Raw genomic sequence first — 14333 nt, forward strand, 5'->3', positions numbered from 1 at the left:
CCTGTGACAGCTGAGCCCGGCGCGCACTAGGACTGACCTGTGACAGCTGAGCCCGGCGCGCACTAGGACTGACCTGTGACAGCTGAGCCCGGCGCGCACTAGGACTGACCTGTGACAGCTGAGCCCGGCGCGCACTAGGACTGACCTGTGACAGCTGAGCCCGGCGCGCACTAGGACTGACCTGTGACAGCTGAGCCCGGCGCGCACTAGGACTGACCTGTGACAGCTGAGCCCGGCGCGCACTAGGACTGACCTGTGACATCGCAGCCCGGCGCGCACTAGGACTGACCTGTGACATCGCAGCCCGGCGCGCACTAGGACTGACCTGTGACATCGCAGCCCGGCGCGCACTAGGACTGACCTGTGACAGCTGAGCCTTGTGCGCACTAGGACTGACCTGTGACAGCTGAGCCTTGTGCGCACTAGGACTGACCTGTGACATCTGAGCCTTGTGTGCACTAGGACTGACCTGTGACATCTGAGCCTTGTGTGCACTAGGACTGACCTGTGACATCTGAGCCTTGTGTGCACTAGGACCGACCTGTGACATCTGTGCCTTGTGTGCACTAGGACCGACCTGTGACATCGCAGCCCGGCGCGCACTAGGACCGACCTGTGACATCGCAGCCCGGCGCGCACTAGGACCGACCTGTGACATCGCAGCCCGGCGCGCACTAGGACCGACCTGTGACACCGCAGCCCGGCGCGCACTAGGACCGACCTGTGACATCTGTGCCTTGTGTGCACTAGGACCGACCTGTGACATCGCAGCCCGGCGCGCACTAGGACCGACCTGTGACATCGCAGCCCGGCGCGCACTAGGACCGACCTGTGACACCGCAGCCCGGCGCGCACTAGGACCGACCTGTGACACCGCAGCCCGGCGCGCACTAGGACCGACCTGTGACACCGCAGCCCGGCGCGCACTAGGACCGACCTGTGACAGCTGAGCCCGGCGCGCACTAGGACTGACCTGTGACATCGCAGCCCGGCGCGCACTAGGACTGACCTGGGGTATCGCAGCCTTGTGTGCTCTAACCCATTTGAAGGGATAAGATGAGGGAGGTTAGGAAGATCCAGGGAAGTAAAGGAGGTCTTGGAGGGAGGTGAGGGAAGGGATGTGATTAGGGTGGGAGCGTAAGGATATCCAGGAGAGGGGAGACAGGGTGATCTAGGGAGAAAAATTCAGTTCAAGGGTAGAGGAATTTGTAGCCAGCCATCTACAAAATATTTTAGTGGAGGTGAAAACAAACGATCACTCAATCGGGGGTGACAGGTAAAGGGTTTGTAGTCTCAGAAGTCCAGAAAGTCATAAGTGATCATGTGTTCAGCAGTTCATACTTCCTGTCTGGTGTTGTTATGCAGGAAGAAGAGAGGTCTTCTGCCCAGGCATCTCTCCCTGCAAGTTCTAGGGGAGCAGCAGCTACTTGGGACTCAGACTCCTCAGTCTCCTCTATTAGTTCATCCTGAAGATCGTCTCTCTTGATCTAAAATAAAATTAGGAGATCAGAATGAAATAGCAAAGCTTATGGAAACTGAATATAAACACCAGGCCCATATAGCCATAGGATTCTTAGGGACACACAAACAGAGAATGTCCCAACGGAACATCTACTTTCCTTTCTGCAACTGGGGAGTGGACCAATGCTTGGCCCATAGTACCAGCAAGGTTCAGGTCTCTGTATTGGATCTCCTGTACTAGGTGCTTTTAAAGTCCCATATATATTATAGGTAGTTATTAAGAGGTTGTTAATTAAGTTATCGTGTCACCCAATGTTTGGTTTCCATTCAGTAGCCAAAAAAGGCATTCAAAAAGGGGGGTTTGTGAAAAGAGATTCACAGAAAGCGGCTACATTATGAACAGACCGTGACACTCAGAAAATTTTCCAAAAATTATGCTTTATTACACAGATATAAATATGACATATGGGCATTCGCCCTGGTTTACCATCACCTCAGTATGAGACAATAACACACAGACCTAAAACCATATAAAATGACATCAAGACCGGTCTAAATGTATGTGCAACAGAAAAAGTGACTGCAAGAGTCTAATATCTCTGTAGTACAAACACATAGGTAAACACTTCCCTGAAGAGGTGTATCCAAAAATTATACCATAGGTATACCATAATAGTAAATAATGAATTTACACCAATATCATAATGGTGAATCCCGAACAGGGAATCCAAAAATTATACTATGGATATACGTATATCACATGTATGAAATGCGGTAAGCACAATAAGCGTAAAGAGGGGAACAGTAAGCCTCAGGCCTGTTTGGAAAAAGACATATATATATCCGCGGTATATCGGCGGATGTCAGCGGTGGTTCCTGGGCCTCTGTGGCCGTGTTTGGCAATATCCATGAAGGACATTTCTTTCATTCCCTTTATCCACGGCACAGGTGGTGAGTGGATTGTTACAGGACATTAGATATACGGTCCTCTGTGATCAATATGACCTACATATCTTATTGAGTGCAAGCTCTGTCAGTGACTTCCCACATTATTTGTTTCACTACAGGATGGGGACATTATGGTGCTTTGTATAGGATACAGGACATACCGCATATAGCTCAACAGGCAGAAGATTCCTTGGGATATGTTTTGCTTTTCCTACAAAGGGTGGTGTGTAGTCCACATACAGTGGTGAAGACACCATTTCAAGCAGAGTGCTGCAATCTGCACCTTTTCTCCCATCCTGGAAATAAATGGGGCTTATTTCTATTCAAGAGCTTTATGATACAGCTGTTCACATAACAGATGAACGGGCCCCAACCACGTGTGCCGGCACAGGAATGTATTGCATCATATATGTGACATTTATGTCTTTTTCCAAACAGGCCTGAGGCTTACTGTTCCCCTCTTTACGCTTATTGTGCTTACTGCATTTCATACATGTGATATACGTATATCCATAGTATAATTTTTGGATTCCCTGTTCGGGATTCACCATTATGATATTGGTGTAAATTCATTATTTACTATTATGGTATACCTATGGTATAATTTTTGGATACACCTCTTCAGGGAAGTGTTTACCTATGTGTTTGTACTACAGAGATATTAGACTCTTGCAGTCACTTTTTCTGTTGCACATACATTTAGACCGGTCTTGATGTCATTTTATATGGTTTTAGGTCTGTGTGTTATTGTCTCATACTGAGGTGATGGTAAACCAGGGCGAATGCCCATATGTCATATTTATATCTGTGTAATAAAGCATAATTTTTGGAAAATTTTCTGAGTGTCACGGTCTGTTCATAATGTAGCCGCTTTCTGTGAATCTCTTTTCACAAACCCCCCTTTTTGAATGCTTTTAAAGTCCCACCCTTTTAAGACCTTGGTCCAGGGTCATTCTTCCTTGTCAAATGCCCCCCCCCCCCCCCCCCATGGGATTTGAACTTTATCCTGCTGGTTCTTCAAAGGCCTTCCTTTGAACCAATCAGGAACATTCCTGTTTTTACCTTGTCTCACAATGTGCCTTTTCTTGTGGCCATCACCTCTACCAGATTAGTATCTGAACTGGAGGTCATGTCCTGTTAGGAACCCTTTTATGTTCTTCACAGAATTAGGGTAGTTTTAAGAATTAGGCCTTCCTTCCAAAGGTGGGTTCAGCCTTTCAGCAAATTGAGGATATTGGGCTCCATTCACTAAAGTAAATTGCATGTGATATTGAATGACTTGACACATTTTTCTTAAATATCACATGCAATACAGAAAATGGCAATTCACTCTCCTTATGCGGTATTTACCTCAAAAAGCAAGAAAACTCAGCAGACCGAATAAAATGGTGATAAAGTCAATGAACTGAAGGAAATAAATGCATGCGTTAAACAAGTACTGGTCCAAGCATGCTATAGTTGTGTTTGATTTTCGCTGGTTATTAAGGAGCCAGCCCCCGCGGTGTCCTTAACCACTTCATGTCCGGACACTTTAACCCCTTCCTGACCAGGGCAATTTTCAGCTTTCAGCGCTATCACACTTTGAATGACAATTGCGCCGTCATGCAACACTGTACCCGAATGAATTTTTTACCTTTTTTTTTTTTGAGACAGACAAAGCTTTATTTTGGTGGTATTTATTCACCGCTGGGATTTTTATTTTTTTTGCTATGTAAATGGAAAAGTCCCAAAATTTTGAAAAAAAGTGTTTTTTTATCAAATTTTGCAAATAAATAATATTCCATCATAAATCTTGGCCAAAATTCATTCAGTTATCTTTTTAGTGAAAAAAAAATCCAAATTAGTTTATAACCAAAAATTATAATTTTTAAACATATTTTTTTACATTTTTATATTATTATTTTTTTTTTACATACTTTCACCCTAGCAGTACAGTGTCACCATGGTGACACTGTACTACTTGTGGAGGTGATGAAGATTTTTTTTTTTTACACTGATTGCTTTTACACCCATATAGGATGTAAAAGCAATCATTTCTCTTTCTCTCTGCATTCTTGCACTCATTGAGAAGTACTGAGTGAGCTGTGATTGGTCACAGCTTGTCACATGGTACAAGGCTGTTGTGAATAGCCTTGTACCATGTGACCTCTGTGATCATTCACAGATTTCACACGTAGTAAGCAATGATGTCACAAGTGACATCTTGCTTACTACTTTGCATGTGATCACTGATTGGCCAATCAGTGATCACATGATCGGGACCTCATACAGAGGTCCCGTCCGACGATCGGTGTTTCACTGTGTCCGGAGGACACAGCGGGCACCGGATCGCGGGAGCGCGCACAAGCAGGCTGCGGGGAGGCCGTTTATAAACGGCCACCCGACCCTGCAGTGCCACCGTCTGGCCGTTTATATGCAACGGCCGGTCGGGAAGTGGTTAACAACCATGATTAATCTGCTGTCAGTGGGATTCCCTGAGTGAAATCATGCTAAATGTGGAAGAGTTTATATTCCTTAGGGCTGGCCTACTGTCTTCTAATAGCCAATCCTCCTGAAGGGGTCAGTATAACCCAACTGTCTTCAAAATCTTGTGTCCCTTAATGGACTCTGAGCAAGGCATTTTATAATGAGCAAATAAGTCCCATTATTCAGTGCTGCAGACTTGGGGCTGTCATGCTCTGAATAAATGTGACAGATGACGTTGGAATATACCTTTCCTTGCTGTGGAAATAGGGCGAAGGATACTGGGGTCATCTTAAAGGTGAAGGCAGCAATCAGAAGTTTAACAACTGTAAAAATTCCAGGATTACTGAGCATGTGAGATCTATGGAGAAAGGGAAAAGATCATTATCTGGAGGATGAGTCAGAATGTTACAGTCACATGCATCCCTCTATAAATAAGAGCTTTTCAGTCACATGACATCTGCTGCAAAGTCAGGAAATTCCAACGTCTAACACCCAGAGGCTGTTCCAGTTCCACCAAAAGTGCAACTGTACTGTTATCAGACTACAAGATTGTCAAGTTGTGTATCCAACCAGAGCGTCGCTTTGTCCAATCAACCCTCCGCCATACTGTTCTATTGTACAGTCAGCACCCCACCAGAGCATCCTATTGTGGAAACTGCAACCTACCGAATCGTACATATCGATCATTCTGCACCTCGCCAGACCATCACATTCTACAATCTGCACCCCGCCAGACCATCGCATTCTACAATCTGCACCCCGCCAGACCATCGCATTCTACAGTCTGCACCCCGCCAGACCATCGCATTCTACAGTCTGCAACCCGCCAGACCATCGCATTCTACAGTCTGCACCCCGCCAGACCATCGCATTCTACAGTCTGCACCCCGCCAGACCATCGCATTCTACAGTCTGCACCCCGCCAGACCATCGCATTCTACAGTCTGCACCCCGCCAGACCATCGCATTCTACAGTCTGCACCCCGCCAGACCATCGCATTCTACAGTCTGCACCCCGCCAGACCATCGCATTCTACACTCTGCACCGCGCCAGACCATCGCATTCTACAGTCTGCACCCCGCCAGACCATCGCATTCTACAGTCTGCACCCCGCCAGACCATCGCATTCTACAGTCTGCACCCCGCCAGACCATCGCATTCTACAGTCTGCACCCCGCCAGACCATCACATTCTACACTCTGCACCGCGCCAGACCATCGCATTCTACAATCTGCACCCCGCCAGACCATCACATTCTACAATATGCGTCCTGTCAAACCGTCATGTACAATCTGCACCCTGTCAGACCTTCATATCGTACAGTCTGCACTATGCCAGACCATCATATACAGTCTGCAGTTTCATATTTTTGTACGATTTATACATAATGAGAAGTCATGTGGCACAGTTTACACCATGAGAAAAGGAGGCTCGGGGAGATCTGGAGCCCTCAGTATCTGTAAAAACACATACCAGAGGGCGCAGACTCCTTGTGCATTACTTTCATAAAATGAAATCAAATACCAGGAGACAAAACATACAAACACATGAATACAGCAGGCATAAACAATAATACAGCCATAAAAGGTCCGTCCGGTCTCGGAACTGTCTGGTAGGTAAAGCTCCCTTCCTCAGAGCTGAACCTGACAGGTGTCCTGTTTGCCCTTAAATGACCAGGGGACACCCTAGCCCTCCGCCCAAGGAAGGGTCGGTGGGCAGGAACCGAACAGGTACGCCCCTATGAATCTGGGATTCAGGAAACCATGGCATGCATAAAACAAAAGATAAAAAACAGATACATTATGTAACCATATATGATAAAATACATAAATAATCATTATGTCTGTACCCAAATGATAGCTGGATCTGTACACGTCATAGGCGATATATATTAGACATTCTAGGCAGAGTAAACACCTGTGTGGTGGATATATTTCTCATTGAACAGGCGGCCCTCACGACTTCCACTCACCCCGATGTGAACCTCCCATTATTATGAATGAAAATGATGCTGGGAATGTGTAGTGGGTATTGTCTGCTGAAACGCAGACCCGGTGGATGAATAGCATGGTCCAGAGTGTGTGGACGCAAACTCTGGGCAGCACAGTGGCTAAATGGTTAGCACTTCTGCCTGGCAGTACTAGGGTCGTTGGTTCAAATCCCAACCACAGCTCCACCTGCCTGGAGTTTGCATGTTCTCCCTGTGCCTGTGTGGGTTTCCTCCAGGTACTCCAGTTTCCTCCAACCTCCAAAGACATGCTGGAAGGTTAATTTGCTCCTGTCTAAATTGTCCCTAGTATGTGTATGAATGTGAGTTAGGGGCCTTAGATTGTACGCCCCTTGAGGGTTAGGGACTGATGTGAATGTACAATACATATGTAAAGTGCTGTGTAAATTGACGGCACCATATAAGTACCTGAAATAAATAAATAGCTGTACATGGCAGCCAATCAGTTGCTAACTTCAGCTTGTTCGATTAAACTTTGACAATAAAACCTGGAAGCTGATTGGTTTCCATGCAGATCTGCACCAGATTTTGCACTCTCCAGTTTTAGTAAATCCCCCTCCCTTTGTGTCCAATATGGTCCTGTGAGAAAGTTCAGCAGGCTGGTTAGGGGAGGGCATTTACCTTCTCACCAATGAGGGGGTGAGTGCTGTGAGACCGCACAAAAATGCTCTGGAGAGTGCCGTTTCCTTCACTGCCTGAAAGAAAATATTCCATGGTTTAAGGGGGACTCCAGTAAGATATGAACATTTTCCATGAAAATGAATCCAGGAAAATGGGGAGATCTGCTGGCAGTCCCATTTTATACATCCTTCTGGTTGCTGGACTCCTCAGCATCTAAATGGCCATAATTCTCAGCCAATGCTTTGCTATTTGCAGCTCCATTCACACATGCTGGAGCAGGAGAGGGTGGTTGCACTACGCAGTCATGCTGCAGGTTAACAAGAGCTTTATGAATATCTACACCAATCAGACTCCTTCCTTTAAGACACAAAACCTAACTGGTTGATATACAGTAAGTGACTAACTTAAGTCTACTCATGACATACTTTTATTACCTGTTGATCCTGTCAGTAGATCTGTTGTTTCCATCCCTATAACAAGGTAACAATGCTGTTCATTCTCCAGACAAGTCACACAGCAGCACTGACACCCTAGAGACAGGTCATGTTAGATGAAAATGTAGTTTACATGGACTTTAACAGTCTGCATAATATGGGCATGTTACATATGCTCCAAAAAAGCCTAAAATGTTACTGAACCCACAACAGTGAAATTAGTCTGTATATGCAGTAAAGCATGCTTGTTATACTCACTGTGGAACCTAAGGGGTTAATCCTCTGCATTGTGTAAAGAGGATGTTTAATCCTGTCTTCTCTGATCCTCCCCTTCTTCCAGTGTCCCTGACTCATCTCCTGATAGAACACAGTATTGGTGGAAAGTTACACATGCTCAGTTTGGTGTATATTGCTATAATTTTTTTTACTCTTGGGAGAGTGCATGCGATCAGCACAGGGCCATTCAGCACTGTCCAGACAGAGGGTCAGGGGTCCTACAGTTTCATAGGACAGTGAAATGAGAATGAAAACTCTTCCTACAAGCTTTAACCAGTGCTTTGCTGGACACTGATAGAAGTCACAAGACTGCTCTAACTGCTGATGAGAAAACTTATTTAGCAGTTTATATTTACTAAAATAATTGCATTTCCATGTCGTAGACCAGATATAGTGAATGCAGGGTCCGGGGAGACCAGATATAGTGAATGCAGGGTCTGGGGAGACCAGATATAGTGAATGCGGGGTCCTGGGAGACCAGATATAGTGAATGCAGGGTCCGGGGAGACCAGATATAGTGAATGCAGGGTCCGGGGAGACCAGATATAGTGAATACGGGGTCCTGGGAGACCAGATATAGTGAATACAGGGTCCTGGGAGACCAGATATAGTGAATGCGGGGCCCTGGGAGACCGGATATAGTGAATGCAGGGTCCTGGGAGACCGGATATAGTGTGGGGTCCGAGGAGAACAGATATAGTGAATGCAGGGTCCAGGGAGAACAGATATAGTGAATGCAGGGTCCGGGGAGATCAGATATAGTAAATGCGGGGTCCGAGGAGACCAGATATAGTGAATGCAGGGTCCGGGGAGACCAGATGTAGTGAATGCAGGGTCCGGGGAGACCAGATATAGTGAATGCAGGGTCCGGGGAGACCAGATATAGTGAATGCAGGGTCCGGGGAGACCAGATATAGTGAATGCGGGGTCCGGGGAGAACAGATATAGTGAATGCGGGGTCTGGGGAGAACAGATAGTGAATGCAGGGTCCTGGGAAAACAGATATAGTGAATGCAGGGTCCGGGGAGACCAGATATATTGAATGCAGGGGTCCAGGGAGACCGGATATAGTGAATGCGGGGTCCGAGGAGACCAGATATAGTGAATGCAGGGTCCGGGGAGACCAGATATATTGAATGCAAGGTCCGTGGAGACCGGATATAGTGAATGCGGGGTCCGAGGAGACCAGATATAGTGATTGCAGGGTCCGGGGAGACCAGATATAGTGAATGCAGGGTCCGGGGAGACCAGATATAGTGAATGCAGGGTCCGGGGAGACCAGATATAGTGAATGCAGGGTCCGGGGAGACCAGATATAATGAATGCAGGGTCCGGGGAGACCAGATATAGTGAATGCAGGGTCCGGGGTTTGGTAACACTTTAAAGTACATAGAGCATATGTAGCACACCGTGTTCTTCCACTACTGCTGGCCCCACCACTCTTACAGACAAATCCTGGCTGACAAAATGACACGTAAGACTTGCAGAGTAAAGGCTCTTTCACACTTGTGGTGGATCGCTCTTCAGATGGCATTTGCCAGGCAGTTAGGAGACATTAAATCGCCTCCTCACTGCTTTACTTGAACCCTATAGTGCCACCCTAACACACCGCAATCTCATGCATTTCACGTGGTTGCAGTGCAGCCCCACTGAACTCAATGGATGAGTTTTGACAAGTAGTGCCGCTTCTCAAACAGCGCACCCCAAGTTAAAAATGCTATGAAGCAAAGCATTGTGGCTGCGGCATGTGAATGATCCCATCCGGCTGTTATTTTACAGTTTGGGTAGGAGACTGGGACGTGGTAAAATGGCGGCTCAAGCGCCTGTTTTTACTGCCTGTCTGAAAGCGACCTAGTACAGCAGCAATGTCTCCTCCCTGTCCCTTCTCCACTGGGAAGCTGTGTGGTGCCTTGGCCTCCCCTCCTCGAATACTAAACCATGAGTCACACCCCACCCCTCATGCCCTAATCCCACAGGGCCAAACCCCCTTAACCCACACCCTTTTCTGTTACAGAGATATGTCCCTGACCCAAACACCCATTCTGAGAGCCCATTCCTTGTTCTAGCTCACCTTCATATTACAGTAAAAAACACAGAACACTAGAGGGGTGACTTTCACCAAACATTCTCCAGCACTATCATTTAAAACACATAGCCCTGGAGGATTCTGCTGCAGGGAATGTTTGGTGATGCTCAAACTCACTGTTTTATAAATATGCCCAAATGACTCGTGACACGCTTAGCTACTGCAAGTACACAGAGTTACACCTTACATACTTTCCAACCATTCCAAACCACTGACAGCCGGCTATAGCCCACTGTTGGCTGGTATCACAAAACTAGTCCAGGCTCTGCGAAGATCCCGACAATAATGTCAGGATCCGTCCAGATGCCTGACCAGCAGCTGGCTCAGCCTCTCAGCATGCCGCACTCCAATGAGCATTGGAGGGACAGAGCACAGAGTGACAGTCAGCACTCTCTGCTCAGAGTGGCCTCAAAAACAGAGCGATCAGTGGTGTTTGAACACTCAGTTCTTGGTGAATAGCCAGCGGGGCACAACTGCAGCCTCGGATCGATTCTACAGCCATCTAAGGCAGTATACATATTTTTTTTTTTGTTTCCTGTACTTCTTTTTTAAATATATTCCTAACTTACCACATAGGATATACACTAAATCCACTTTGTGTGCACCAAAATACCTTTGCGATCCCAGATATTACATCAGTGTTCAAGTAAGAATACACGTGTCTCTTGTAATTTAGACAATTTTCGATTATCCTGGAGTTCAGCTTTAAACTGACACTAAACTATGATTTAAAAAGAAAAAAAAATCCAAATATGTATTCTTTACTTTAAAAAGTCCCTTCTATTTGTCTATAATCCGCCCTCTATGTTCCTGTATGACACCCTTGTTGTAGGCTGCTTATGGAAACTGTTAAATCTACATATACTGTATGTCCCTTTATATTCAAATAAACGAAGATTAAACAAAAACAAAGTCTCTTCTATGACTGTCAGCCTCCTCCACATCTTTTTGTTTTTGCTGCTGTAATCTGATTTCCTGTTAGAGGGTGGTTACATTCGTTCTCCTTGGTTTCACTGTATGTTGGAACGTAGCCACCTTCTCCTGCCTGCTCATGAGATAGACCTGAGACTAGAGATTATGGGATTTGATGGCTTACTTTTGGAAAATACAGATATTGTTTAGTGCAGGGGCGGACTGACAACTCATGGGGCCCCCCGGGCAATAGGGGACCCTGGGGCCCCTGTGTCCTTGCCCAAACTCAAAAAAGCCTATGAAAAAGGTACCGAGGGCATCTCATGGGGCCATAAAGAGAAAAGACCAGGGGATAAAGGACCCAGAGGCCAAAAGGGGGTCCAAATGAGGACAGACTGCAGCCTTGAAAACCAAATAATAGACAAAAATAATTAAATTTGCAGTAAAAAAAGTACAAATTTCACAAAGGCATGTATGGCTTGTAAGCGTACCATGTCATAAATGTGATATTTGTACTTTTTTTACCGCAAATTAAATTATTTTTGTCTATCATTTGGTTTTCAAGGCTGCAGTCTATCCTCATTTGGACCCCCTTTTGGCCTCTGGGTCCTTTACCCCCTGGTCTTTTCTCTTTATTTTCCCATTTATGATTAGGGTCCCGAGGACACTACATACATATATCTATGTGAGTCAGCATTATTTATAATTGGGTCACTATCTTTATTTGGTCATTTCTGACCCTGAGCTTTAGGAATCCTGGTGTGTTCTATTTTTTATTTCATCTCATGGGGCCCCCTACTGACCCCGGGCCCTCGGGCGGTGCCCGAGTTTCCAAATGGTCAGTTCGCCCCTGGTTTAGTATCACTTTAAATAAGGAATGTATAAAAAATAGTCCAGCAGCAGCAAAGCCTCTCAAATCACAGCCCCTGAATAGTGTTTGTAAGTTCAGAGATACAACGTAACATTATTGTTTCCTTCTATGAAGATCAAAGGGATGACCTCTCAACTGCATATTATTATTATTATTATTATTATACAGGATTTATATAGCGCCAACAGTTTGCTCAGCGCTTCACAATATAAAGGGAGACAATACAGCAACAATACAGTTCAATACAAGAGGGTTAGGATATGATTTCAGCTACAGAAGAACTCCACCTCCTCTCTTTATTTATTTTTTTTCAGTCCTCTCTTTAGGCCTCATTCAGATGGGCGCTGGCACCTGTACTGCACGTTGGAGGCATTTTTTTTGGCATCTGCCCCCAGCTGTATGCAGGCAGCCTATGGAAGTGGATGCAGACAAAGCAGCTGCATGGATACAACCGTATGCCAAACTTTGCCACGCTGTCTGCGTTATCGGCTGTGCATCCACTCCTGCATGGCTGTCAAATGTTGACATACAACTGTGTCTGTGCAGTCACTGTGTCTGCATCCACTTCTATGGGCTATCTGCACACAGCTGGGTCACTCTAGAACCTTTTATTCCCCTAGTTCAGGGGTCTCCAAACTTTTGAAACAAAGGGCCAGTTTAGAGGGGGCAGACTGTGACCAGTGGAAGTAAACAATGCCCTATCTTTGGTTTTACAGGGGAAAATAGTTGGTGTCAATGGGAGGAATAATGCCCCATTGTTGGTATCAGTGGAGGAATAGTGCCCCATGGCTGGTGTCAGTGGAAGAAAGTATGACCTATCGCTGGGGGTCAGTGGATGGAATAGTGCCCCATTGTTTGTGCCAGTGTCTTTGTTCCCCACTCCCCATTAAGGATTGGCATCTTTGGGGGACATGTACCTGCTTCCGCTGTGATTGCCTAAGGCGATTGGAAGAGGAAGTCGTCCTCCCCCCCCCCCCCTCCCCGTAGTCTTCTGGGACACGTGACAGGTCCCAGAAGACTATGGGGCCATTCACAAAGCGCAGCGCTTTTAGTGCATGTACAGTGGGCACCCGGCTGTGAAGCCGCAAGCTGTCACAGCCGGGTGCCCACACTGAAGAGGCCGGCACCGGGGAGAGAAGATGGACGGTGAAGTCAGCAGTGGTGAGGACACAGCGCCTACCTCGCTCACACATTGCGCTCGCCTACCTCGCTCACACATTGCACTCGCCTACCTCGCTCACACATTGCGCTCACACACCTCGCTCACACATTGCGCTCACACATTGCGCTCGCCTACCTTGCTCACACACCTCGCTCATACATTGCACTAGCCTACCTCGCTCACACATTGCACTCGCCTACCTCGCTCACACACCTCGCTCATACATTGCACTAGCCTACCTCGCTCACACATTGCACTCGCCTACCTCGCTCACACACCTCGCTCACACATTGCACTCGCCTACTTCACTCACACATTGCACTCGCCTACCTCGCTCACACACCTCGCTCACACATTGCACTCGCCTACCTCGCTCACACATTGCACTCGCCTACCTCGCTCACACATTGCACTCGCCTACCTCACTCACACACCTCACTCACACACCTCACTGCCACCCTGCACTCACATTCCCTGCTCACACACCTTGCTCACACATTGCACTCACATTCCCTGAGTTTCACTCACACACTGCACTTGCACGCCGTGGTCACATACCACACTCACCGTGTACCTACCTAACAGTGGTGGAGGCAGTATCCTACCAATGAAGCTTCGTGTTGATGATCCGCTGGGATCCAACCTCTTCACAACATAGAATGGCATAGCCATCCATACATCCATACAAATTTCTGGCTGATCAGGAAACAGAACAGGAAAATAAATCTTTACCATAAGTATAGAAAGTGTTTATTATTAATCACATGAAGATTATCCCTCATTCATTCCAGCACATGCCAATTACAGTGCAGACCCAGACACATACAGTATAGCGTGTCCTGGGATAGAAGACTGTCCCTCACTCACACTAATGCATGCCACATGCAATGTAGACCCAGACGAGTACAGAGGATACCGAGGTAGAAGATTATCTCTTACTCACCTCCAAACATACCAGGCAGAATGTGGACATACACAGGTATAGAGGATGCTGGGATAGGAGACTGTCCTTGACCCACCCCAACACACGCCACGTACAGTGCAGACTCACACACAGGTACAGAGGATGTTGGGATAGAAGACGGTC

At 46.6% G+C, this 14333-nt stretch overlaps 1 protein-coding gene across 1 annotated transcript in view; it reads right to left on the bottom strand.

Moving 5' to 3' along the window:
• Window positions 1-1197: 1197 nt before the first annotated feature.
• Window positions 1198-14333, bottom strand: part of SFXN4 (sideroflexin 4) — a 31885-nt gene continuing 18749 nt past the window's right edge. Inside the window, 5 exon segments of the mRNA XM_089658787.1 lie at window positions 1198-1487; window positions 5122-5233; window positions 7506-7707; window positions 7940-8035; window positions 13825-13942. Of these exon segments, the coding sequence (XP_089514913.1) occupies window positions 1320-1487; window positions 5122-5233; window positions 7506-7707; window positions 7940-8035; window positions 13825-13942 (696 nt within the window). The 3' untranslated portion in view covers window positions 1198-1319.

Source organism: Staurois parvus, unplaced genomic scaffold (genome assembly GCF_062004578.1).
Source record: "Staurois parvus isolate SC_StPar_1 unplaced genomic scaffold, SC_StPar_1.0 ptg001095l, whole genome shotgun sequence".
Classification (NCBI taxonomy): domain Eukaryota; kingdom Metazoa; phylum Chordata; class Amphibia; order Anura; family Ranidae; genus Staurois; species Staurois parvus.